The 27,483-nt window shown below is 37.2% G+C and overlaps 1 protein-coding gene and 1 non-coding gene across 2 annotated transcripts in view; one reads left to right on the top strand and one right to left on the bottom strand.

The window, feature by feature from the left end:
- Positions 1-27,483, top strand: part of ALDH1A2 (aldehyde dehydrogenase 1 family member A2) — an 87,107-nt gene that overhangs the window by 42,352 nt on the left and 17,272 nt on the right. Inside the window, exons 5-7 of the mRNA XM_090270664.1 lie at positions 7,794-7,855; positions 9,861-9,989; positions 10,116-10,229. Of these exons, the coding sequence (XP_090126790.1) occupies positions 7,794-7,855; positions 9,861-9,989; positions 10,116-10,229 (305 nt within the window). The remainder of the gene's footprint in view (positions 1-7,793; positions 7,856-9,860; positions 9,990-10,115; positions 10,230-27,483) is intronic.
- On the bottom strand, positions 5,880-5,985 carry LOC150016554 (U6 spliceosomal RNA). The gene has a single exon (XR_016510232.1). It is a non-coding gene; the product is annotated as a U6 spliceosomal RNA (small nuclear RNA).

Raw genomic sequence — 27,483 nt, 5'->3', positions numbered from 1 at the left:
TGACCATACATCCTATGCTCTGATCCTTCTACTATGGCATCTCTTAATTATGATGATAAATAATAACCATTATTATGATTTATTGAACACTTTATTTGTGCTCATTATATTATCTCTAAACTCATAGCAGCCCGGCAGGAAAAGTATTGTTTTCCCCATTTTGATTCTTTTAAATCTATATCAGAATCCTCAGTTCCTCTCATGTCCACAAATTCCTATTGACAGAGGAAGGATCAAAGGTTGTTTGCAATTAGTGGACTGAGAAGAGGAAGTTAATTGACTTGCATATGCTTTTCTTCTGTAACTAGTGTTGATTTGATTGGTTTTGTGATATATAAGCAGAGAAAATATAGTTTGTGCTTTAAGCTGAATTCCAACATAAAAATGGCTTTATGATACATTAGCTTATGGAAAAGGTTAAAAAACTGTCCGGGTCATATGTAATTATTTATCTGCTTCCATACCTTTTCAGTTTTACCTGTTAAACTAAAGAATAGGTTAAAAATGCTCAGACATTGACTCAGATCCTAAGGTTTTGTCTTCAACAACTAGATCTAGTTTAGTGTTGTCAACAAAGAAATGCATACGGTGAGATCTTATTGTTCACTCTTACTGCTCACTGAGATTGAGGAGCTGTTTTCTCTGCCCACCTAAGAAGAGCCCAGCGTAGTTAGTGGGGCCTGAATGGGTGGTGAGAGGAAGTCATAAAGTCTGTTTCACATGTAACTTCTTTGAGAGATTCAAGGCTGAAAAAGACCTCAGGGATCCCGAAAGGCAATCCCCCTGTAGTACAGGCCTTCCCCACTAGGTAAATGTTCTAGGAACCCATCTGTTTCAGAGTACCAGGTGGTGTTGTTGTGAGTGGCTGCGTTCAGCTTCAGTGAATTTTTTTTGAAGATTCTTTCAATGCATTTGCCCATTTCCTGTGGGTGGTTTATGAGCTCACCTGGCCACAGTGCACTGATTATTCAGAAAATTTTGACCAAAATCAGAATGACCCCTGTGCTTCACTCTCCCTATTCACCCAATCTCACGCTGAACAACTTTTTTTGTTTCCCCGGATGAAAAAAGTCATCAATGGGAACTGTTTTGCCCATGTGAAAGAGGTGAAACAGAGAATTGCAGAAGCACTAAAAGGCATCAAAATCGATGAGTTCAAAAACTGTTTTGAGCAGTGGAAAAAATGTCTCAATAGGTGTATTGCATCAGATGGAGAGTACTTTGAAGGTGACTAAAGTTTAAACATGTAAGAATAAATACACAATTTCTTATAAATAAATCCTTTTTTCTTTTACCCCCTGGTAATGTAAAGTCTATGTTTGTATAAGTGTTTATAGTTTATCATTATAACTGTAAAATGTTCAGCAAGGTCTGTTCAGTGTCACAATACGTAGGAATCTGCCAGGGGACATAATGGAATAGTTCAGTGTAGCTGGTATAATTATTTAATCCTGGAATAATCAAAAGGGTTTCTCGCTCCTCAAGAGGTAGTTCTGTACACAGATTAGAGATTGGAAGATGGCCTCCCATTCACTGAATTACATTACAGATTTTCATGCTATCAAAGAAACTCGGTTTAAGTGTGACCAACTATATAAAATTAGCTGCAATTCTTGACATACTCTTAGTGTTGTAACTGAGAGCTAGTTCTTGAGGTCCATTTAGGATAAATTTCTCCTCAGTTTCTGGCACATTGCAGATTTTTCTGATTTCATTGACTGTAGCTCAGTTATACGCTGTCTAGTTTTTGTGTAGGCTGTGCCAATGTCAGATATTCTTATGAGAATAAAAATTCTGTCAAAAAAACTTTTAAACTATAAAATCTGCTTTAAAAAGTAATATTTACCTTGAATGAATAATCCAAATAATTTAATTGTTCTAATTAACTAAATAATGCTGTCTTCTGTGTAATTTGATGAGCCCCCCCATCAAAGAACATAGAACAGTGGCTCAACTGTAATACACAAATACAGCAGAAACTTATTCTAACACTCATTTCTAGGGGAAAACAGTTTTTTAAATATAATTCTAGAAATGTCTCGATCTACACATATTCAGTAAAATTTAATCCATAATTCAACCAAATTCATAGTATGATAAAGTATTTAGTCTTAAGAAATTTGTATTCCTTATGAGGTGTAAACACTCAGGTGTAAAAACACATCAGAGAATATTATTTCTGGGTGTATCTTAAAAATAAACTCCTGTAAGAGAACTAGCTGTTACTCTGTAATTTTTTCTTTCTGGAGTGAAATGAGAAAGAGGCAGAGAGATCAAAAGTCCGACACATGTGATTCAGTATTTCTCTTTTGGTATCTCTTTTTTTCTTTAGTTTTCTCCACCATAGTTATGTTCTAACTTGTTGGCTCAGATTGTGATATTCAGAACATTTTTTGATGTCTTCATCAAATACAGCCCTTTCATGCTTTGTCTGAGCTCTCTCTGCTTCATATTTGGTAGGAAGAGCTAGGATTGTCAGAGCCCCACATGGAATGTCTGTGTGTGGGTATAGACTTTTTTTCTACATCAAGCTGGTGCGCTTAGTAGCACAACACTAGAGAAATGAAGGGGACAACCTTTTAAGTCTTCTTGCCATGTTTGGAGAGCATTAGTAACATAAAAGATGGGGAAATGGGTTGTAATTTTTCTTCTAGTAGAGAAGAGTACTTATTACATATCATCTTAGGTATAGTGGAAGAGAGAGAAAAGTTAACACACTTGCCCGTTTGAGTCAACTCTGCCTAGAGGAACAGGAGAGAGGTGCTCAGTCTTGGCTCCCCCAGTTGAGGGAAGGGGGTGTCGCTCTGCAGTGTTCTCTTTGTAACTTAAGATACTGGAGTTTATGTAGTTCTCTGTGTCCACATACCAAATCCTCAAAGAATCATCTTCGCCTTTCATGAAAGTTTGTTGTTTACCCCCTTTGCATTCCTTGTTAACGTAATACTGAGTTTGTGGTTTGTGATATCTACCTAAATCCAACACCTTACTCACAAAAGAACCTTTAATATGTTTCTAAGAGTAATGAACCTGAAGTCTGATGACCCAGATTCGAGTCTGAGAGTCACAAATTAACCAGTTACATGACTCTGAACTTAACATATCGGTGCCATATTTTCTCTTTTTATAAAATGCTGATAAGTTACTCTGTTTTTTTCCTCATAGAATTGTTTTGAGCATTAAATATTGAGAATGCGAAAATATTTTGTAAGATGCTATAGAAATATATATATTTTGTTCTTATTTTGCTATTTTATTTTTAATCTTTATTGTATTTTTTTCCATTACCATTTAGCCTCCTTATATCCTCTTCCCCCGTAATCACCACACTGCTGTCCATGTTCATGACTCCTTTTTCCTTTTTGCTCCATCCCTCTATGAGTCTGTCTCTATTTGCTTGTTAGTTCATTCAATTCCATGTATGAGTGAGATCATATGGTATTTGTCTTTACTTGACTGGCTTATTTCACGTAGCATAATGTTCTCCAGGTCCATCCGTGCTGTTGCAAAGGATAAAATCTTTTATTTTTTATGGTCGAGTAGTATTCCATTGTGTAAATGTCCCATAGTTGTTTTATCCATTCTTCAGACACTTGGGCTGCTTCCATATCTTAGTGATTGTAAATAATGATGCAATGACTATAGGGGTGCTTATTTTCTTTTGAATTAGTGTTTTAGGTTTCCTGAGATGTATGAGGTCTGTCTGGAAAAAGTCCAGCCATTGTTAATATAATGAGAACAGTTTGTGCAACATTGATGTAACCTGGCAGCCAAGGAGAGTGGACTGGAATGCACATGTGTGAACAATGACAGCTTCACTGTACTAGTCAGTAGGGGGTGTAGAGGCCACTGAGTGAGCATGGGTACTGTGTGGCTGTCACATTCAAAATGAGCAAGTAGAGCAATGAATCTGTGTCCAATTTTGCTTTAAGCTTGAACATTTCCTCCGCGGAACCTATTTGGATGATTCAGAAGGCCGCAGCTATGGGTAGCTTCATCATGACCGTGTGCCCACTCATGCGTCACATCTTGTACAGAGGTTTTTGCAAAACATCTAATTACCAAGTTGACTCAGCCCCGCTACAGCCCAGATTTGACACCCTGTGACTTCTGGCTTTTCCCGAAACTAAAATCACCTTTGAAAGGGAAGAGATTTCAGACTGTTGATGAGATTCAGGAAAATATAGCAGGGCAGCTGATCGCGATTGGGAGAACTGTGTGAAGTCCCAAGGTACCCACCTTGAAGGGGACTGAGGTGTCATTGTCCTATGTACAATGTTTCTTGTATCTTGTATCTTCAACAGTAAATGTCTCATTTTTCATATTACATGGCTGGATACCTTCTAGACAAACCTTGTATTCCCTGAAGTGGAATTGCTGGGTCAAAAGGCAGGTCCATTTTTAATTTCTTGAGTTATCTCCATACTGCTTTCCATAGTGGCTGTACCAATCTGCATTCCCACTGACAGTGTATGAGAGTTCCCCTTTTTCCTCATCCTCAGCAGCATTTGTTGTTTGTTGATTTATTGATGATGGCCATTCTGACAGGTGTGAGGTGGTATCTCATTGTGGTTTTAATTTGCATTTCCCTGATAATTAGTGATCTTGAGCATCTTTTCATATGTCTATTGACCATCTGTGTGTCCTTTTTGGATAAGTGTCTTCAGGTCCTTTGCCCATTTTTAAATTGGATTGCTTGTTTTTTGGTTTTTTTTTGGTGTTGAGTTTTATAAGTTCTTTATAAATTTGTATATTTTAAAAATATTAAAATACATCAATCAGATTCTCCTACTCTTCAAACTCCTTTAGGCAAGTTAATAGAGTTACCAGAGAAGCAAAAAATAAATAAATAGAAATGAAGTCAGCAACTGTAAAGTGACTGTAGGTCATCACAATACCTGTGAACTCCCCTTTAGCCTCTTGGTTCCTTTGAAACTCACTATGCAGAGTGTCATCTGTAGATCAGAAGCACCAGCATCACCTTGTAGAAATGCGAAGTATCAGGTCTCACACCAGACTTAGTGATTCAGAGTCTGCATTGCAACAAGATTTTCAGGTGCTCTGTGTATACATTTAAATTTGAGAAGCACAGTATAGCATACCACATGGCAGTGGCAGCGTGCACAATGACTGTATACAATAAAGTGGTAAACATTTATTATTTTAGTTATAGGTTTGAAAAAATTAGAAGAAAATATTGCTAACTTACAAAATCAGTTGTCTCATAGGTTTTCTTTAAGGTGAGGCTAACACATAGTTGTTTACATGTTTTTTAAAAGATGAGTTGATTTAAAAGAACTATTAAGTAAGTAATACTTGGGTATAGCAGGAATTCTGAAGATGGCTCTTGAGTGATTCGTCTATGGGTAACATTAGAAGTTTGGTGGGATTTGAAGTGAGTTCGTAACAGCTGTGAAGAACCTCTGAGGTGCCTTTAGCCCTAGACAAGGGTGCACTCAAAAAGCACAGCTCTTGTGTTTGCCGGGCACCCCACGTCAGACTGGGTGCGCAGAATCATCTTGCCCTGACCAGATGAGGAAGATGGAACTCAAGGTCTAGGGCCCTTTCTTAAACGCTTTCACTCAATGCTCTGTTGGAAAGAGTTCAGGCACCAGAATACCCTGTATTTCTTTATTAACTACTTAGAGGAACTGTAGGGACAGTAGATTCTTCAGTTCCTTTTCCTGTGAACAGTTTACTCAAGAAAGTTTCATTCCTCATAACTCAGTTTCTTTTGGCACACAATTATGGAGTTGAGTTTAGTTCCCCATGAGGTCAGTTTTTTAAGATTTTCCCTACACTTTTTTTCTTCTCTTATTTCTTCAGTAGCTTTCAAAATCATATATAGGTAATACAACTAAATTCTTAAGCACTTCGCATGTAAAGGAGGGGAATGCTTCATGAATCACCATGCTGTGCTTGTGCAAGGGCCTTGTGAATTTTCTCTGAGCCATTTCAGCTTCCTACCTGTGCTGCTAAAACAAGCACCTGTATTCTTCAGTTTGTGTTCCCATTTTTTTCTCAGCCTATTTGTGCTATAATTTGACATTATACTCCTGATTTTTATGGTCTGTGATTATCCACCTGAATCTGTCACCTTAGCCATATTGTAATTTAGTTGGGAAGGATTTCCTTGGATGTAAAACTCTTTAGCCAATTGGCTGGTGTTATTGCTTCTCAATGGAAAACCTTCCCCAGAAGAAGAGTCTGACATCACATTTATGTCTACTGAAAAAAAAAAAACAATTTGAAACATTAAAAGGCACTAATATTTTTTAAAAAAACACCTTTCTGGGGATTTATAAATTGAAGAAGGGTAATCACTGGCATGAAAATTCTTGAGTTGTCTGCACACAAAACTAAAATATATATGATAGTGTTTACAGCATTATTTATAACAGCCTAAATGGAAAGCAATTTCTGTGTCTTTCAGGATATTTTATAAGTAGTACCATTGTTGAGCCAGTGGAATAACATTCAGCAGTTCAAATTGTTAGATTCATATGAAAAAAGTGGGAAAAACAAAATATAGAAGGCTGTAAATAACATTCCATTTGTATTTTAAAAAGGGGTGGTGGTGGAATAAAAGGATGCTACAAATACTTGTATGTGAAAAAAAAGTTCTTTGAAAAGATGCACTAGTAAGACAGCTGTTAATTCTGGGAAGAGGTCCAGGAGAAAGAGAAAAACCTTTAATCACTTTAAAATGTATAATTTTGTACTTAAAACACTTCTGTGTGATAAATACTAGTGATTCAGGTGTGTTGAGAGGTCATGGTAAACAGTCACATTATTTTCTCTTCCTCCAACCCACACACTCTGCCCCCACCTGCAACTCTACCTGTCCCTAATAGTGATGCTCTTCATGAGTATTAACTGAGTGTCTTCGCTTTTCCAGGGGGAAGGCTTTTGAGAGGGAAAACAAATATCAGTGACAGGGGCAAAAGGCTGGCAACTGGGAAAAAACAAAGACTTTGCCTAGGACCAGAAATGAAAGGCCCTGTGCTGAAAATGAGCCATTCTTTCTTTGGTTATTTCAATTAGCCATTTAAAATAATTCAGATAAACATAATGACATATTCCTAAAGAATAATTTGGTTTAGTTTTCCTGGATAATTATTCCAATTATCTTTTGTTCCTATAGAGAAAACAAGGTTATTAAATCATCCTCATTACCATGGCTCGTCTGTGGGTGGAGGCTTTGGGTTATTGATGGGATGTTCTTTGAAGTGGACTTTTGCCTTCTTGAAATAGGCCAACATGCGCCTGCATTCCTCCAGTGCCCAGGAAGTGCATTTGATACCTGGACTGAGTTATGAATAGATCGTACTTTTACTCCTCACCTTTTCTTGTTGCTTAGCATTTTTAACTTACCCAATAGCATTTTATTTAATTTTTTAATATTTCAGAAAGTTATTTAAAATTTTGATGTACCTCAGTTTGTAAATCAAATAACTGCTCTACATGTTAGTATCATTTAAATATTTAATATAACATTTAGTAAAGAATATTTTCCAGTTTCTAGCTCCCCCACATCCTCCCTCCATACCCCAGGACTGTTTCTGGAGTCACCAGTCTGCCCTTTGTTTTGCCTTAGAGGTTAGTGCTCTGGGTGTCTGGGAGCTATATCTGGACATACTTCATGCCAAGTAATAGCATCTACCAGCTTTTGTACACAGTTTAGTAGGATGTTTTTTCAACTTTATTTCTGTTTTTTGCTGCCACCCAAGTTCTTCCTCTGCATTTTTTTCTTCTAATCTGAATTCTCTAGTAGTGACTGTGGTCGTTCCTTTCAGATGGCGACTATTTTACCTTTACAAGACACGAACCCATTGGAGTGTGTGGACAGATCATCCCGGTGAGTGTATCTCCTTGTGTCTCATATTTATTTTCATTTGAACCAGTTCTCTTCAAGATACATAAAACATTGATCTCAGCGATGTGTGTTTTCCATTACTGGGGGGGAAAAAATTGAGCTCATGTTGTTGACATATCTTTAACAGCCTCCCTGCAAATGCTTATTTGAACAGGTTAATAGGGTTTCAGCTCCGTTACCAGGAGTTGAGTTCTCAAGTCATGGAATTCTCATGATTAAAATAAGCAAAGCCAAGCCCAATGTATTAATAACCTGCCCTTGGTTATGGATGTCCATTCGGCTTATGGAAAATTAATGCTTTGTTATATTTGCTTGTTTACTTTTTAAAACTGTGACTCACCATCTTTCCAGGCATATTGTTTTATATGGTCTTTTAATCCCATTCTTTCCCACTGTTTCTTTTCACAAGAATCTAGATAGAAGACTACAGAAGACACAGCAGTACCATTAACGTCACGGTCATAATTGAAACCATGCCGGGCTGTTGTGTGTCTTGTAAAGGGAAATAGATGTAGTGCTTAGTGTTTGGATTGGAACATTAAACATTCTCTCTCTCTCTCTCTCTCTCTCTCTCTCTCACACACACACACAAACACACACACAGAGCCTTGGCATTATACAAAATATCTAATCTTCCAACAGTACTAGCTAATTGTTCTGGCAGGGATTTCAGGGGAGGCTCAAACTAAACTCTTATACTGTAGACAAGAAGTTTTCTTTTTCCAAAATATAGGAGAATGAGTTTAGATAATTGTTGACCTTGGGATGGGGGGGGGCAAAGATTTTTGAGAGGTATTCATCTTCTTTTCATGATCTACAGACTCTGGGTTATTGGGAAATTTACTAGATAGTGAAAACAGAAAATGAGAGGTTTGGTTTAAGTTCTGCTCCTACACCACCCGGGGAAACCCCACTTGGATCAGAGCAGGGATGAGGTCTGTCACCTTAATTGCAGGAACTGAAACCTGCTCTTCTTGCCCTTCCCAGACTCTGGGAGCTGCAGCTTTCACTGACAGGATGAGAGCTGCTTGTCAACCAGCTCCAGCTCAATTACCGCACTCCAAGATTTATATACTGTAGATGGAATTAAAACATCACTGTGGACTCCCAAGTTTATAAACAACTAAGGGGAAAAGAAATTGGGTGTTTGGTGAAGGCAAGACACTTGTATATTTTTGCAAGCTTGCCAGGGCCAGTGAGAATCTTTCAAGGATGGCAGCTGAGATGCTTCAGGCAGAAACACATTGTGGTCACGGGCTGAAGCCAGGGGACCAAGATTTCTGTTTTCTTTCTTAATGAAATTATCAACAACACCTGATAGTCCTTAGGCTCATGCCTACACTTACGACAATACAAGCTTAATACTCTTTTAAAAATCATTTTTGGCCCCAAAATTCAGATACTCACATTTTTTGGTCTCTATTAGATTATTTTGTAGTAAAAAAGAAGCAAACTAAAGCTTCTGCATACTCAAAAAATAAGGATACACTTTATTTTTATAGTCATGTTTTTGTAATAATACATGTATGTAAAGAAAAGGCACTACCTTGAAATATGCATTGACTTAAATATCATTCACAGCTGGAATTTCCTCTAATTCTTTTACACTGAAGAGTTTTCATCAGTCTGAAATTCCTGGTGTAAAAATCACAAATGCAAAAAAAAGTTTTCAAACACAAGAACTTACTGGAACTGAAATCTAGTTTTAAAAACATACAAAATAACAATGAAAAACCAAAACAAAACAAAGACTCCCTTTTCACTGTGTGATTTCTTTTGCTTGGTAGTTGGAATATAGTAATTTGGATTTTCAAGGTCAGTCTCATTTTATTCTTAATGAAGTAATTTAAAAATCCAAACATCTACACTTGTGGTGGGACAAGATTTATGTTGAGGACTAGTCTGAGAAATCTGAGAAGTCACAGCTTGAAAACAAAGTAGCAGAGGGTATTTTTCCATCTATCAACCTTGAGTTTTTTCCTTTCAGTGGAACTTCCCCCTGCTGATGTTTGCTTGGAAAATTGCTCCAGCTCTGTGCTGTGGCAATACAGTAGTTATTAAACCAGCAGAGCAAACACCACTCAGCGCACTCTACATGGGAGCCCTCATCAAGGAGGTGAGAGAAAGCACCTTCAGGAGTGACCCCCGCTCCCCGTACGGTTGGGGCCCACTGGAGCATATCTGATTTAATGGGCTTCTTCACCTCTCACAAGCCACGTTTCCTCCAATTCTGTTTTGTTAGGCTGGCTTTCCACCAGGAGTCATCAATATTTTGCCAGGATATGGGCCAACGGCTGGGGCAGCAATAGCTTCTCACATTGGCATCGACAAGATTGCGTTCACAGGGTCTACTGAGGTAGGTACCTGGGAAACCATGGGTTGAGGAACAGTCCTGCAGATGAGTAGAGGGTTTAAAAGAAAATTGAAAATGTTACTCAGAGGCTGGACACCAAAGGAGCCGTGAGCACTCAAGCCCTCCAAGGGCAGCATTGGTGTCACAGCTGGAACACTGGCAAATCTCAAAGTAAAGGCCCACATTGACCATTGATGCCACAGATCCCCAATCTTTTTCATGATTCCATCTGGGTAAATCCTGCCCCTGAAAAATAAACAAAATGCTCTTATCATTTGAAATAAAAGGAACACAGAGGCAAAAACAAATTTAAAAAACTTTCAGAAGAAACTTTCTGAATACTTGGGTTTCTGAACACTTCCTTGAGTCAAGAATAATGGCAGAAGCAAGTTAAGAAGCTGGACATTAAACTAATCTCTGGTAGAGATTAAAATGGGAAGCTTTTCCTTCTATTTATTTCCACCAGATCCTGCAGATGCAACTGGCAACTAACTATGCATCATAAGGGGTGACATAGAGCTATGATCAGCAAGCTCTTTCCTGTAAAAGGCCAGGTAACAAATAGGGTAGACTTTACAGGCAATAAGGTCTCTGATGCAGCTATTCAACTATGCCCTTGTAACACCAAGTAGCCAAGGTAATGTATAAGCTGAGCCATGGCTACAGGCCCATAAAGTTTTTTTGAAAGGTACTGAAATTTGAATTTCATATAATTTTTATGCCTCACATAAAAATAATAATTTTTCCCCCCAACCATTTAGAAACACAAAAAGTGTCCTTAGTTTATAAGCTATACTAAATATGCAGCAGGCCAAATTTGGCCCCTAGCCATAGTTTATTGATCCCTGAGATTGAGTCACAAGTCTGCTTAGAGAGGTTTCTAACAAAATGTTATCTGACATGTCTTGGATTGAGGGAACAGAGGTGATGAAAAAGAGTCTCAATCACTTTACCAAGTAGACTTCACAGATGACATCATCATTGAACAAAAGCTGTTTGCAGGTCTAGAACAGTGCTACCTAATAGAAATGTAATGAAAGCAACATTTGTAATTTAAAGTTTGCTATTAGCCACATTAAAAAATTTAAGTAAATTAACTTTAGTAATATATTTTATTTAATCTGATATTTCTATATTATCATTTCAAATTGTGATCAATATAAAATCATCACAGTACTTTGCATTCTTCTTTCAATATGAAGTTTTCAAAAGCTGGTATATATTTTGCATTTACAGCACATCTCAATTCACATTTCAACTTTTCAAGTGTTCTGTGTCAGCACAGGTCTAGGGAGTTGAGTATATCAGCTGATACAGTTAATAATACTTAAACTGACTCATGTTAAAATATTTCATAAGAGATTGATTAATAAACCTGAGTGTTAATTTATAGTTACAAATTATTAAGTTTTATGTTTGTCAATAGTTAACTTGTTTCCAAATCTTTTATTTTAGTTGTACTGGTTTAATAATTTCAAAATTTCAATAAAACATATAAACCAAAATGTGAGCGTAAACTAAGTCTAATAATTTGAAAAAGTTTGCTAAGGGCTAGTTGCTAAAAACAACTGCAATCAATGATGAATGAGCAAGGCAATCACAAAAGATTGGATAAAAAGTATAAATCTAGATAGAACATGCACCTGGATTGTTTTGCAAACGTTCTTAAGTCCTCACTCCATTTTAAAGAAACTGAAACCAGAAATCTTAAACAGTATTCTAAGGGCATGACTTAATCTGAAAGTACAGGTGGACCCATAATTAAAGGAAAGTCCTTCGTCCTAGATCCAAAGACTAGAGAGTGAATGTACATATTTTAAAACTAAAATGAAGTACTTAAAGTTTCTTCCCATGCTTCAGCCTTTTTTTCATTAACCAACCAGTGGTCCTGATTGAGTCATTTGAGAAGCTTGGACTGTATAATATTTTCTGATAAAAATGAGCTCATAATATATAGATCACCTTCATTCATTTTAATAGCTGAGTAGCATACTCTCACACCAGTGTGTCATAGTTTAATCCTCATCCATGTACACTTCATAATTTTTTCACTTTTTCCCGTATTACACAGACTGTTGAAATGAAAATTTTTGGAGATCCAAATATATGCACACACACGCGTATGTTATTCTGTTGGATATGTATTAGAAGTGAAACTGCAAGACAAATGGATAATTATATATTAACTTGCTTATCACCAAGAATGCATTAGAGTGATGGTTTTATTTTTAAGGTCTCTATGTATTAAGTAGGTCAGTCTTCTATTTCTTGTAGAATTTACAAATGTTCCCAGTTTGTTCTTTGCTCTCTAATTTAAAAAATAATAGACACGTCATGCAAAAGTCTTTCTCTTAATGGCTTCTGGTCTTTCTCTCATCTTTAAAGAAATCTCTTCAAGATTATACAAATGGTCCTTAACATTTTCTTTCAGTACCTTTATGGTTTTGTTTTTGTTTAAATCTTTAATCTGGTTGGAATTTATTTTCATGTATAATGAAAGATGAGGCCTAAGCTTATTTTTTTAATAAATGAGTGTTCAGTTCTTTCCACATCATTTATTAAACGATATATCTCTTTGCAGCTCATTTGAATAAAACATTAACATTATATGATAATTTCCATATATACATGTTTCCATTTTGAGACTCAAAAGTTTGTCTGCTCTTTCACCAGTGCCAGATTCCTTTAATTGCTTTAAATACTGGTTTTTAAGAGACGTGTTTCAATGTGGTAGGCAAGATACCTTGCTATTTGGTTTTTCAAAACCTTTTGGCTCTTCGTGCCCATTCTTTCAGATAAAATTTCAAACTCATTTTCTAAACACATTTTCTTCCAAAAAAATCTTCACTGGAATTTTGATGGGTGTAACATTACCTGTCTATATTGAACTAAGAGTAGTGCTTTCTCTACAAGATTGACTTTCATTTAAGAACATGGTATAAATCTGTTATTTGTCCTGTCATGTTCATCACTTTCTGGTCTTATGCATATCTTGATAAATTGAATTCTAGGCATTTAACTTTTTCATCCAAGGATATTTCAGTCTAAAAACTGGACACCCTTTTTAAAAAAAAAATTTAAGTCACAATATCATGTATTGGAAGCTTAATTGAATGGATGACCCACCCGATCTTTCAGGCCAGACAAGATGTGGCAGGCTTAGTGAATCAGTATGGACATGAGGCTTGTTTCCAGGCTGCTTGGGTTCAAATCTCTGTTTTAACATTGAAGATTTTTTTTAACTTCTAAAAAGACTTTACTGAAGTATGATTTACATACAACAAAATGCATCCATTTAAGTACCAAATTTATACACTCATGTAATCATCAACCAGATCAAGATATAGAATTTTTGCATAACCTAAAAAGATTTCTCATGTCTCTTCGTGGCTAACACCCTTTGTCCCAGGCAGCTTCTCCTTCTTTTTATTAATTTTGCCTATTCTAGAATTTCATATAAATGGAATCATACAATATGTACTCTTTGGTGTCCATTTTTGTTGTTTAGTATTTAATGAATTATTGATATAATTGCATTTAAATATCCCATCTTGATTTTTGTTTTTTTAAATTACTTACACTGTTTCTAATGAAAAGTTGGCAGCCATTCTTATCTTTGTCTTACTATATGTAATGTGTTTTCTCTGGTTGCTTTTAAGGTACTCTATTTTACTGGTTTTCAACAATTTGATTATGATGTGATTCTGTGAGATTTTGTGTTTTTGTTTGTTTCATACTAATTGGAGTTCATCGAAAATTATTGAATCTGTGAGATTATAGTTAGATCTGAGTTTATAGTTTTCATCAAATTTGGAAAACTTTGACCATTATTTTCTTCATATATATCTTGCTCTTCCTCTTCTCCTTCTGGCACCCTTATGATTCAGACGTTGGTATGTTTAAAGTTGTGCCAGAGATGCCTAAGCCTCTCCTCATTTTTTTTTTTTCAGTTCTTATTTCCTCCTTCTGTACTGGTTGACTGTTTATTTCTTCCTTATGTTCAAAATCATTGATTTGAACCCTGTTTCCTTCCCTTCACCATTGGTTTTGTGTGCATTTTCCTTTGTTTCACTTAGCATAGCCTTCACTTTTTCCCTTCTGCACTTGCTGTACTAAAACATATCTGTCAAGTCTGTGAGCATCTTTAACACCAGTGTTTTGAACTGTGTGTCTGTTAAGTTGGCTATCACCTTGTCACTTAGTTCTCCCACTGGAACCTTGATCCATTTCCTCTTTGGGGCCATACTTCTCTGTCTCCTCATCTTTACAGGCTCCTGTGTTTACCTCTGTGTCTTAGGTAGAGCTGTCACACCTGTTACATTGTAAGGGGCGGAGCCTTAGGTATTTGTCAGTACAGGGTGACCTGTTTCACCACATTGTGGCACTGTATGTGGGGGAGAGGTCAGAGAGGGAACAATGCCTCTTACCCAGTACTCGCCCCTTTTCCAGGCACTTCTCCCACTTCTGTATGAGACTGGTGCCTCTCTAGCTGTTTCCCTGGACATAGTTCCCAGAGTGGGTGCGTTTGCAGATGTTCTAGGACCATGGGGGCCCTCTAAACAAGTGGACTCTAATGAGTGACCAGCAGTTTCTTCCTCTGCCCCAAACCCCACTTGGTTTCATAGTCAGAAGCAATGAGGCTTTTTTCCCCTGGCACTAGAACTGTGAGCTGCGCGGTCTGGTCTGGGACTGGAATCACTCTCCAGGTGTCCCTACATTTTTGAATGTGTTACTGTGCTTCCTGCCTGCCACCACTACCACGGCCACACTACTTCGTTTCTGACCCTCCTACCTGTCTGGATGAGTATTTCTTCTTTATATTTTTGTTTGTTGGACTTCCATGCAGCTCAATTTTCTGGAACTTCTGGTTGTCTCCAGTTTTGAGGTAGCTGTAGTCCTTCTTAATTGTGGAGGGAGATGCAGCATGTCTGCCTATGCCTCCATCTTGGCCGGAAGTCCTTTTTCTTGAATAAGTTCCTTTAACATGTCATGTAATAATGGCTTGGTGATGATGAACTCTTTTAGCTTTACCTTGTCTGGGAAGCACTTTATCTGCCCTTATTTTCTAAATAATAGCTTTGTTGGCTAGATTAATCTAGCTTGTAGATCCTTGCTTTTCATCACTTTGAATACTTCTTGCTAACCCTTTCTTGCCTGCAAAGTTTCTTTTGAGACATCAGCTGATCATCTTATGGGAATTCTATTGTAGGTAACTCTGCTTTTCTCTTGCTGCTTTTAAGATTCTCTCTTTATCTTTTAACCTTTGGCATTTTAGTGATGATGTGTCCTAGTGGGGTCCTCTTTGAGTCCAACTTGTTTGAGACGCTTTGTGCTTCCTGGACTTATATGTGTATTTCCTTTGCCAAATTAGGGAAATTTTCTTTCATTATTTTTTCAGATAAGTTTTCAATTTCTAGATCTTCCTCTTCTCCTTATGATTTGGATATTGATACTATCCTCATTTAAAAAAATTTTTTTTTCTTCTTGCTGTTCTGGTTGAATGCTTATTTTTTCCTTATGTTCCAAATCATTGAGTTGAATCTCAGCTTCATCCCTTCCACTGATGGTTCCCTGTAGATTTTTCCTTATTTCACTTAGTGTAACCTTCATTTCTTCCTTTATGTTCTTGCCGTACTCAGTGAGTCTTTGAGCATCCTGATCACCAGTGTTTTGAACTCTGCATCTAATAGGTTGGCTTTCTCCATTTTATTTAGTTCTTTTTCTGGGGTTTTGTTCTCTTCTTTCATTTGGGCCATATTTCTTTGTCTCCTCAACTTGACAGCCTCCTTGTATTTATTTCTGTGTGTTAGGTAGAGCTCCTTTGACTCCCTTTCTTAGTAGCATGATCTGTTGTAGAAAATGCACCGATAAGTTGTGTGGTGCAGAGTCTTAGATAATCACCAGGGCAGGGCAACCCACTTTACCGCTTTGAGATATTTCTGGTATTTCTACTGAATGCTCCCAGTGTTCAACAAAGTCTTTTCCACTGTGGCTGGTCAGAACTCAAATGTCTCCCAGCCCTGTGGGAGCTCGGGGAATTTTTCAGCATACAAATTACCTGGCCTTTGTTTCTTATCTAGTCTCATAGAGCTTCATCCTATGTATTCCTGGCTTAGCTTTCACCCAGAGACTGAAGGAGACTCCCACGGAGATTTCTGGACATCATTCTCTCCCTCTGGTACTAAGCGCTTTACATTTTAGCCACCTCAGTCTCCTCTTGCTGCAATCTAGAAAGTATTTTGACAGAAGGGGCTTTCCTTGTTTTTTATTTATTTATTTATTTTTTGTTTGTTTGTTTTTAATCTCTGGAATCCCAGTCCCATGTTGCTTGATGTCCCATATGAAGAAAGAAATTGACCTGCTTTTCCAGCTGTTCACAGGGAAAGGGCAAGTCCAGTGCCAGCTCCTGCACGACGGCCAGACGCAGGAGCCCCGTTGCATTGTTTGGTTTCTTTTGATGTTGTTCTTCGATTCCTTTCTCTAGGTTTCAAGTAATCACTTACCCTCATGGTTTATCATTGACTCACATGGGATATATTATAGTGAGTGAGGTTAAAAATGTATTTACTTCAGTTGACATAATTAAAGTCTTTATAATTCAACTCTTAAGACATTCAGACTCGGAAAAGTCTTTGGTTTGTTTGGTATGTAATAGTTTAAAAGTACCTTAGTTCCTTGTGTGGGGGGGGGAGTAGAAGAAGGTATAGGGAGGATAAATAGTAATGGAAAAAATACAATAAAAATGTAAAAATAAAAAAAACTACCTCCCTCCCATAAGTAACTCAGTTTTAATCTCTTTGGGTGAGCTGGTTTGCTTATCGGTTTAGTGTTGATGTTTTTAGCTTTAGTTTCAGAAGATGACAGTTTTTGCTCATGTAGGTAACTTTGGGTATGGACTAGTAGTCTCTTTGGAGAACATCCTGTATGCATTTTCTTCACTATCTCAAGTAGTATATGATGTGTATGTAGTCAACATGTATTATAGATATTTGTTAGTTACATGAGAGGAAAGACAATTTGAGAAATAAATGTTTCATCTCAGAGCTAGAAGGTGGTATGTCAAATGGAGCACTTCTCTTCTTTTTTCCTGCAACCAAAAGCTTAGGGTTTAATATCTTTTACTTTGTGCCTATACAGTTATGGACCAGTCACTTAATTTTGTACAAATTTGGTTTATAAGAAGTACATGAATTTTTCAGGGTTGTGAGAATTAAATGCAATATGAGTTTTGTATATTGTAAGCAGTAACCAAATGTTAGTTTGTAATATGACATCAGGATCCCAAAAAGGGAGAGGTTTCTGGGGACTGGATCGTTTGTCAAAGCTTGAAGATAAAAAGGGATTTGTTACAGGTGTTGTAGAATATGGATACATAAAATGAATTGGGGAATAGGAGCAGTATTAGTAAACAACTAGAGGCTGGAGAATATAGAAGCTCTTAGTAGAATAGAGTGGGTATTGGGAAGGGATTGGGGAGAAAAGTGGGGAGGCAGGTGAGCTTGAAAGTAAGATGCTGCAAGTCAAGCCTCTGAGAAGAATTCTTGGTTAAAAAATTAAGGTTGAAGTATAGAGATCCCCTTGACAAAGATACTACATGAAAACTGTACATCAATATCCTGTATTAATTATAGACACAAAAATACTAGGAAACAATTCAGTGACATATGAAAAGGATTATTCACTGTGACCAAGTAGTATTTATCCCAAGAATACAATGTTGATTTAACATCCAAAAATCAATGTAATACTCCGTATTGATAGAGTAAAGGACAAAAATCACACAATCTCTTCATACACACATGGAAAAAAATATTTGACAAAATCTTAGCACCACACAGGAACTTTTACAGAAATGTTATTCTTAATTGCTAAAAAGTACAAACAACCCATGTGTCCATCAAATGATAGTTGATAAACAGATTGTAGTATATCTATATCCATGCATTGGGGTATTAATCAGCCATAAAAAAAGGAATGAAGTACTCATACATGCTGCAACATAGATGAACCTTAAAAACATTATGCTAAATGAAATAAACCAGTCATAAGAGACCAAATGTCCAGAATAGGCAAGTTTATAGACAAGAAAGTACATTTGTGGTTGCACGGGACTGATAGGAGGGGAGTACGGGGGTGACTGCTAATAGATATGGGGTTCATTTTTGGAGGGATGAAATGATCTGGAATTGGATCACAGTAATAGCTCTCTGAATATATTAGAAACCATCGAATCATACATGTAGCAGGTGGCTTTTATGGTATGTGAATTACATCTCAGTAAAGCTATTAAAATAGATTTTTAAAAAGCATTTAAGGCTTTAATTGTGGCCATTAATAGCCACTATTGATTGAACACTTACTGTGTGCCAGATACCTGTTATGTGCTTTGCATATGTAACCTCACTACATCTTTACAGGTGAGCCAAGTGTGGCTGAGAGAGGTTAAATTACCTGCCGTGGTCACGTGCTAGTAAGTTGTAGGTCTGAGAGAGTCATATCAGAACCTGTGCTACAAATCACAGTGCTGCACTGTCTCTCTGGATAAGATGCTGTACATCCTCCCTCAGGAGGAAGGAGCCATTAAAAACAGAATCACATAGCAAAGGAAGGGTACTCTTTCAATGGAACATGTTTTGTTCAAAGCATGGTCACAAGTATCTAATTCTGAAAGGCTGCTGTTCTAACTCAATTTTCCCCATTTTTTCCCTAAAATTTACTTTAAAATTGCATCTTTAGCATCTTTAAATCTTATTTGATATATTATACTTCCATCTGACATTTTGGGGTATAGGACCTAAAGTTTTAAACCTAAGCTATCTTAAGTCAGTTTCACAAACATTTATTGAGGACTTAATTAAGTATCAAATACTATGTTAGACCTTAGAGAACTTGTGTAATTCAGTCTAACCCAGGTGATTGAATATTAGCTACTGTGAGCACTAATATTGTGTGGTGAGTATGGGAGTGTGGAGGAAGAGAAAAATAATTCTGCACTACTTAAATATTTCCTAATTTTGAAGATGTTTTCTAAGATCAAGACTAGAACAAAAATTCTCTTGCTCAACATACTTTTCAAATGTATTTGTGCATTAAGAAGTATTGCTATTTGAAGATATTTAAATTTAAATGAAAAGCTACTTCATGCAAAGATAACAATATTTAGGAAAAAGATAATCCTGCACCTTAATTCTACAGTTGTTAATACTCACAAGTGGGAAAATGTAGGTCTAATTCTTTTTCTCTTTGGAGAAAATGAAATCGTAGAGGTGTGGGAACCAAAGTGTAAAAAGGACTTGGAGGAACCCCAGCTGGAGGACCCTTGTGAGCAATGTGTTGCTTGATATTGGCAGATAATCAACAAATACTGGTATTGTTCAATTCTCAGAATCATTTCCCTCGTCTGATATTAAGGACCAGCACTTTCAAAAAGCCTGATACATATTTGGCTGGAATGTAAAATGGGAGATTAGATTTCACTGTTGCCTCTCAATAACAAATGCAGTTTTCTTTCTTTCTTTTTTCTTTTCTTTTCATTTTTTTTTTTTTTTTTTTGTAATTTCAGGCAGCTCTACTTTTGACAGGCGTTTGAATTCCAGAGCTGTAGATTGGATACTGACACAGTGTGTATCCTTAAAAATTTCTTCTGGAAGTGAAAAGCCTCACAGAGGTTGGGAAAAGAAAACCTTAAGGACCTAAGTCATGACAGATGGGATGTGTTGAGGAGTCAGTGTGGGTCTGATTTCCTAGTGCTCTGGACACTTGGTAGGTTGGGCCAACAGTGGACACCAGATGTTCAGTGATGGCTAAACACATAATCCCAGTGTTCTGGTGAAAGTATTTAATATGTAAGGGACACAAAAGTGTGCAGAAATTAGATAAAATGTCAGGTTTTCTCCTATAGCTCTGTCTTATCAATCATTTTCTAATTCCCAAATTATATTACTCTCACCTACATTCAGGCCAAGTTAATTTTCATCCACAAAACTACCCAGTGGCTTATCATAATGAGCTGGATAGTTAATGATCAACCTAATGATCAACAAAGACCTCACAGAATTTTAAATGAATTTAGTAAGTTAAAGCTTTATGTAGTTCAGCTTATATTAATTTCTTTTAATCCTTTATTTAGGGTCTATTAAAAATAAAGTGTTCCTCATTCTTTTGCTAAAACGGAAGTTTAAAAGGATGTTGCATTACACCATATTCTATTTTTAAAAAAACTGTAGGAAATCATCAGTTTTTCAATAAGAAATTCCGAACAACATCTTCAAATCATACTAAAAGCAATCAATGATGATTAAATAAGATATGTCATATCAATATCAGAAAGCTAGAGGTAATTTAAACCTCTGCAATGATAGTATGGAGTTGTTTATCGTACATGTTATTAATATTTAATTTTCCCAGCCTTCAGATTTTCTGCCTATAGATAAGGGGTGATTACGCCTAATTCATAGATTGTGAGGATGAAATAAGTTAGAATATCTAAAGTGTTTAGAAGAGGGCCTGGTTCTTAGTAAAGTGTCAGTAACTATTAGCTGTCATTGTTTTCTGTTTATTTTTTAAATAAAATTTATAGAACAATTTATACTTATGAAACTGTGGTGTAATAATAGAAGGGGCTGAATTTAACAGGTCTTGGATCAAACACACCTCTCCTGCAGTGTGACCTTGGAAAATTATTTAATTTTTTCCAATCTCTCATTTTCTTCATCGGTTAAGAGGGGCTATGAATAAGTTCTTATAGGTTTATTTGTGGATTAATTGAGGTAATGTATTTAAAAGTTTCAGTTCTATTGCTGGGAACATTGTAAAAGCTCAATAAATATTAGTTGAATTTGAAACTTCCATTTGTAAAGAATATGTCTATCAAAAACTAATTCCTTCTTGCCTCTGGCAGTTTTACTTTCCTTTTGTTTGTTTTATAGCTTTTATAAATATTTTACAAATATTTCTGTCTTCTAGTAAATGTTTGGGTTTTTTTGTTTCTGTTTTTGCTCTTCTATTTCGCTTTTTGGAAGATTGCCCAGGTGCTTGCTTGGATAAACCGATTTTGAATCCTTTTTTTTTTAAGTGGTTTAGAGTACTGGATTTAGAGATGGTGCTGGATGAGGACACTCAATACCTATTAAGGAACTCGCTTATGATCCTGCTATGGCCTAGACTGGGGGCCAGTCCTTCCACTGAGTTTGCCAGAACTGAATTTTGGTACGGGGGAGATTCCTTCATGGTAAAGTGTAGTGTAGCTACCATCGTTTCCCAATAGTTGTTCCAGGACTACCTCACCTAGTGATGGAGGGAGAGTGGAATCGGGGTGGGGGGAGCTTATTTAAATGCAGATTTTTTGGCACCACCCAAGATCTCAGGGGTCCAGGAATTCTCATTTTATTGGGTTTCTAGTGATTGTTGTGTTCATTAACATTCAAGAATCACTAGTTTATATACAATTTAAATAGTGGGTCATACTCCAGAACATGTTCCCAGGTCCTTTTAAGGAAAAAACTGCAGCTCTGAGTTTGTTAACCTGTGCTAAACACAATGACTGTGTAAACTGACGGGTACCGCTCCCAGCGTCCGCTGTGTCTGTCATGCTGATTCTAGCAGTCATCTCTCTCCTGAGCAGCTGAAGGAAAAGAAGTTAATTCAGAATCAGTTTAGCAAAGCCAGGACATGCTCCAGAACATTCTCTACATCCTTAAGCTACTCAACAGAGAAACAAAAAATACCAGTATTTTATTAAAAGTTTACAAATATTTCCCAGAGTTCATACATATTAAGAAACTCTACAGTATTGGCGACCTGAGAAAACAGCCGACTGAACGTGGGGAACTAATTGCAATGTGAGCAGTTCTGCTTTGATTGTATTTCTCAGACGCTTCCACTCACACAGTGCAATTGTAAAGTTCTAAGACTTCTTTCTATAAGCCACACCTCATGAACAAGCAATTCCTCTGCCACTTTTCAGTCTGCGTGTGGTTAATTACATTTTCCCACGTTCCTGCTCCTCCTGTACTGGAGCCATTCAAGAGCCCAGAAGGGCACTAACAGGCTCGCTGGCTACAAAAGAGAGATAACTTTGATCATCTCAGAATTAAGATTTCTGTTTCATCCAGTTGATATCCTACTGTGCGCCAGGCACTGGTGAGGAGATCATTAAGTCACTTCTTACTTTACACATGGAACAACTCAGGACTTCACTCAGCATATGAGCGTAGAACTGATTCCTGGTAAATAGAACTGAGTTCTTCACGAGAGTATTCCTCCCTCTCTACCTCTTCTGTGCTCCAGGCATCTTCTCCAGAGGATTTCGTAGGTTTAGCACAAATCTAGTGCTGCTGCCGAGCATCATTTTGTCCTCGGGACCATTTGTGGAGAGGCTGTTCAATGAAGCACAAAGATTTGTAGAAAATTTTGATGAATTGGTAGAAAATTTTATCTTCCAGGCTTAGCTGGCTGTATTTTCTTCCTATAAACAAGTTTTGTTCACTTAGCTCTTATCTGCATAAAAGCACTATTCCTAAGACAAGGTCCAAAGTTTATTTCTGTCATAACTACTGGTTTCTGAACAAATTAACCACTACTTCCCTCTCCAACTCTCTTCTCTATAAAACCATCAGTATAGAAGATTTTTCACCTGAAGTAACCTAGTTGATCCACTTAATTTTTTATTTACCAATATGAAAGTAATCAAATGAGTAAAAGTCAACACCAATATTTCATTTAGAATATTTCCCTGAAATAGCTCACTTATAATTATTAGCCCCTCTTCTGAGCTCCAGACTTCTATGCCTAACTGCAGAGTGGGCATCTCTGCCTGGAGGTGCAAATTCTAAGGCAGCAGACAAGCCGATTCATGACTTTGCCCTCGCGCCTTCCCCTGCTCTCTAGCCTTACCAGACTGCTTGCCAGCCCCTCTCACAGTTCTGTGACTTTGCAAATGCCATTTCTTTTGCTAGAAATGACTTTTCTTCCTACCTACCCAGTGGGTCATTAGCTCAATGATTTTGTTCTACCTTCTGTACAGATAAATAAGAACTAACTTTTATAATGAGTACAATGCTTTATTCTTGTTTAGATTCATACTCTCAAATGTTGCCTCCTTTTAGTTCCAAACATAATATCTTTTATTGGCCTCTGATACGTTCTTTATTTTCACCACCTTTTGTTTCTCTTAGTTTCTTTTCCCCCCTTCACTTGTTCTCTTTCCCTTTCAGCTCTAATTATTTTAAATATTAATTATTCAGTAATTTTATTTATACTGCTATTTTAAAATCCACCCATTTTGTTGCATATATTAATACATCATTCCATCATTTTTTTTATGCTGAGTAGCATTTCATTTTATGGATATATCACAATTTGTTTATCCAATTACCTGTTGACGGAGATTTAGGACATTTGGGTTGTTTCCAGGTTGCGACTACTACAAATAAAAGCCCCTAAGAATATTTCATGTGCGTGCGTGTGTGTGTGTGTGTGTGTGTGTGTGTGTGTGTTGTGTCCTTTTCTTTGGGTAAATACCTAGGAATGTAATGACTAGATCGTATTAGGTTAAGAAACTGCTAAATTGTTTTCCAAAGTAGGTGTACCAGCTTACATTAATAGCAGCAGTGTACAAGACTTCCAGCTCCTACACATCCTTGCCAGCATTTGGTATGGTTGGTCTTTAATTTTAGCCATTCTAATAGGTGTATAATGTTATGTCACTGTAGTTTTATATAATATAATAATTTACTTATCTTCATAAGGAGAATAGTAAAAACTAAATATGCAGCCTTCAAAGATGCAGATATTAAATGGGGTAACTTAGAGAAAGAGAGAAAAGAGAAAATTTGACAAAGAGAATAAGGTGGAAGGTGATCCTGTGAAGTGTTTTGTTATCAGAATTACTCACACAGTTTGGTAGTTTATAGCAGGGCGAATAGAGGAAGTTTCAGCTAAATTTTTCTGACAGAGTCTACATTTGATATTTCTCTCTCTAGAGAGACTACATTCACTTGGATGAGAACCAATCCTGTGGCCTCTGGAGTATCTGTTAGTATCTCCTCTGTAATGGTATCATTGACAAACAGTAGAGGACCTGAGGGAGAAGCCTTTGTCTAGAATACAAAAGCCAACTTATATTTATCCATACTAATGATGTCAGGTGGACAATTTTCACAGGCAAATCCTCAAACCCCTTTTCAGCTCATGTATTTTTACTTCTTTATCCATCTATCCTTTCTTAATTTTGTAGGCTGCTTGGGAAATTGTCTAGATGTTTTCAGAGGGAACATGTTGCTTAAACATGGCACCTGTAACAATTACCCTAAGGACAGGGGACTTGTTGGGACATCACAAAATGTCTAACAGTCAGCAACAAGAAGCTTATTTCAGGTGGCTGCTTTCCATTTACTTTAGCACAACGCCTTTAAAAAGCAAACAAAGTTACTAAGATTAAAGATAGAATTAATTTCTACTTGTGCAGCTAAATACATACGCAATACACGTAAATATTTAATAACTGAATATGAAAGGGCTCTAACAAACACAGAGTCAATAAACAACCTCGGTGAAGTGTAAGAGAACAGTTTGCATTTTGCTTTGTGTGATGTTTTCTTTATTCAGTTAGATTAACAAACCATGATTTCATCATTAGTCAACAAGATAGTAGAGAGACCTTCAAAGCGAACTACAGGAGAGTCCCGATTGATTCGAGCCAAACAAATGTTTGTAGCTAACAGCTGTATTATCACTGATTCTAATTTACGCAGCTGGGGTTCCCCTTTCATTTCCTAAGTGAGGTGAATGTCATGGTGATACAGACACCCTTTCTGCTGCTTGAGTAATGAGTCAGGTCAGTCTCTTCTCTGTGCAGCCTCTCACTTTTTCTAAGTGGGGAAGCAGCATGCTCCAGTTTTAGCTACTTTTTAAAAAACAATGAATGGGCCTCTTTCTAAGGTTGTGTGAGTTCATGAGTCAATATCCAGCATTTGAATCAAATATACCAGTTTGATGTGTCAATACCATTGGCTGTACAGCTTTTAAATCATAAGCTTTCTTCCTTTTCTTCTTTAGTACTATAATCTAAAAGTGAGTACTGAAGAATAAGAGAAAGTATCCTGTAGTCTTTGCCTGGTTGCTGGGATTCCTTGCCTATATGTAGGTTTCTCCCCTCCGAGCTCAAGCTGAGCATGAATAGGTCCTAAGATGCTCACCCTGTAGTTCACCTCATTAGTGAGACTAACATGAAGTAGCTTTAACTTGAGTATTACTCACCAGGCTTCTTGAAAAAATCCAAACTTGATTTAAAAATTCATCTGAAATAGGAAGGGAGAGTCATATGTAACAAAAGAATGCTAAATATACAGGGCAGCCGATCTAGAGTATCTGTTGGTTGTGGGTAGTGTATTTAGTCATCAGAATTCTGCTCGTGGCAGAGGGGACCTAACCTCCAGAAGGACATCTGGAGAAGAGAAATAAGAACCGTAGAGAGAAGCTGTTGTGCAGCAAAAAGGGCCCTAGGCTTGGAGTCCAATCCTGGGTGCCTGTCAGCAAGTCATCTCTTGACCTCTCTGAGTCATGGTTTGTTTTTTTATTTTCAGCTCTAAAATGAGGTAATGGTTCTTGCCTCACAAGACTGTCATGAATATTATAGAAAATAATGAGCACACAATTGGTGCTCAATAAACGATTGTGTTAAACACTAGGAAACAGAACCAATAGTGAAAGGTTAGGGACAGTGTGATAGAAATTCCCTTCAAGAGTCTTTAGTCTCATGGTTCTTGACCCTAGCAGCACATTGAAATGTTCTCGGAAATTTTAAAAACTTATCCACACCTGTGTGTCCCACTCTAGACAACAATCAGACTCTGGAAGTAGAGCCCAGACATAGAAAAAGCTTTTAAGTGCGTGGGGATGCCAATGTGGAATCAGACCCACAAAGCATGCCCTTCATTAAAGATGCAGAAATTTAAGTCAAAGGGAAGTAAGGAGAGGAAAACTAAAAATCATGCTGCTTAGTTGTGGCAAAGCTAAGCCTTGGAAGTAGAAATCCTGTGCTTCAAAGACTTCGCGTTCTCTGATTTCCAGAGACCTCAAGAGGAACTGTCATGTGCCGGCAAATGACTTATCAGACGTTGTTGAAAATTGTGTGTGTGTGTTTTCCCTCTGCTCACAAATTCAGCCTTCTGGGGAAGACAGCTGTTAAACAAAAACAGTGTGTTGGTTACGTGGGATCAGCCGGTGGAGCTGCGATACCAAAACCTGTGGGGAGGGTGTGTCTGGAAAGCTAGCTTTTCAGGGGAAGTGACAGAGAGAAGTCTGAAAAAATCAGTTTCTCAAGTAAACAAGAGGAGGAAAGGCATTTCAGATGAAACAGCATATTCTGGGATGGACCAGAGGTTTCATGTGGCTGCAGTGATGGGTGTGTGGCGGTGGGAACAGGAGGAAAGAGGCTGGAAATGTAGTTAGTGGCTACATTGATTTTCATAATTTGAATTTCACAGTGAAGTTTTGAAATTGCTGTTACCACTTTAAGTGGTCCTGTTACTTTCTGGTGGAAATCTGAACAGACTGATTTGGCCTGTTATTTCTGAATATTTCAGAAAGACAAGAAATACCCAATAATACACATTTTTGCCTTTTCTGTTTCCATCATAGTTGGAACCAAGTGAGCACAACCATGAAAATTAAGAAAGGAGAGAAGGGTAGAAGCATATAGTCAACCTGTTTGGGGTTTAAGAAATGAAAATATATTGCAGAAAGCAGTCATCTTCAACTAGTTTATTGAAATCTTGACTAGAGATTTTTCTATTAAAAAAAAAAGTGGAATATCTCTGGGATGGAATTAACCCTAATATGCACAATTAAGGAACCAAGAAAAAGAAAAATATCTTTGAGAAGAAATTCATCCCAATATGGATAATTAATTAATAAAAAGAAAAATTTTACCCAACTTTAGAAACTCTGTTCAGGGAGAACCAGCCTTGAATAAAGGGCATGAAATGCCGTTGTGTTCTCTTCAGTCCTGCAGAACAAGTTACCTGCTTTCCACGCAAAGTGCCAAATTGCACTTCTGCCCTGTTGCATTGCCATGAACACGATCCCAGTACATTTTGGCTCATCCAAGGGATACTCCTGATATCAATCTTGAAGACTATTCAAAACCAGGATGGGAGTCAGAGTTGATCTGTGCCAACATTCCTGCTGAGAATCAGCCCAGTTCTGTGATGTGTGGGGGAGCCCCAGTTCCCTGCCCTTGCCTGTTTGGGGTACA

Source organism: Furipterus horrens, unplaced genomic scaffold (genome assembly GCF_987537825.1).
Source record: "Furipterus horrens unplaced genomic scaffold, mFurHor1.1.pri manual_scaffold_3, whole genome shotgun sequence".
Taxonomy (NCBI): domain Eukaryota; kingdom Metazoa; phylum Chordata; class Mammalia; order Chiroptera; family Furipteridae; genus Furipterus; species Furipterus horrens.
This window is presented reverse-complemented; position numbering and strand designations above follow the sequence as displayed.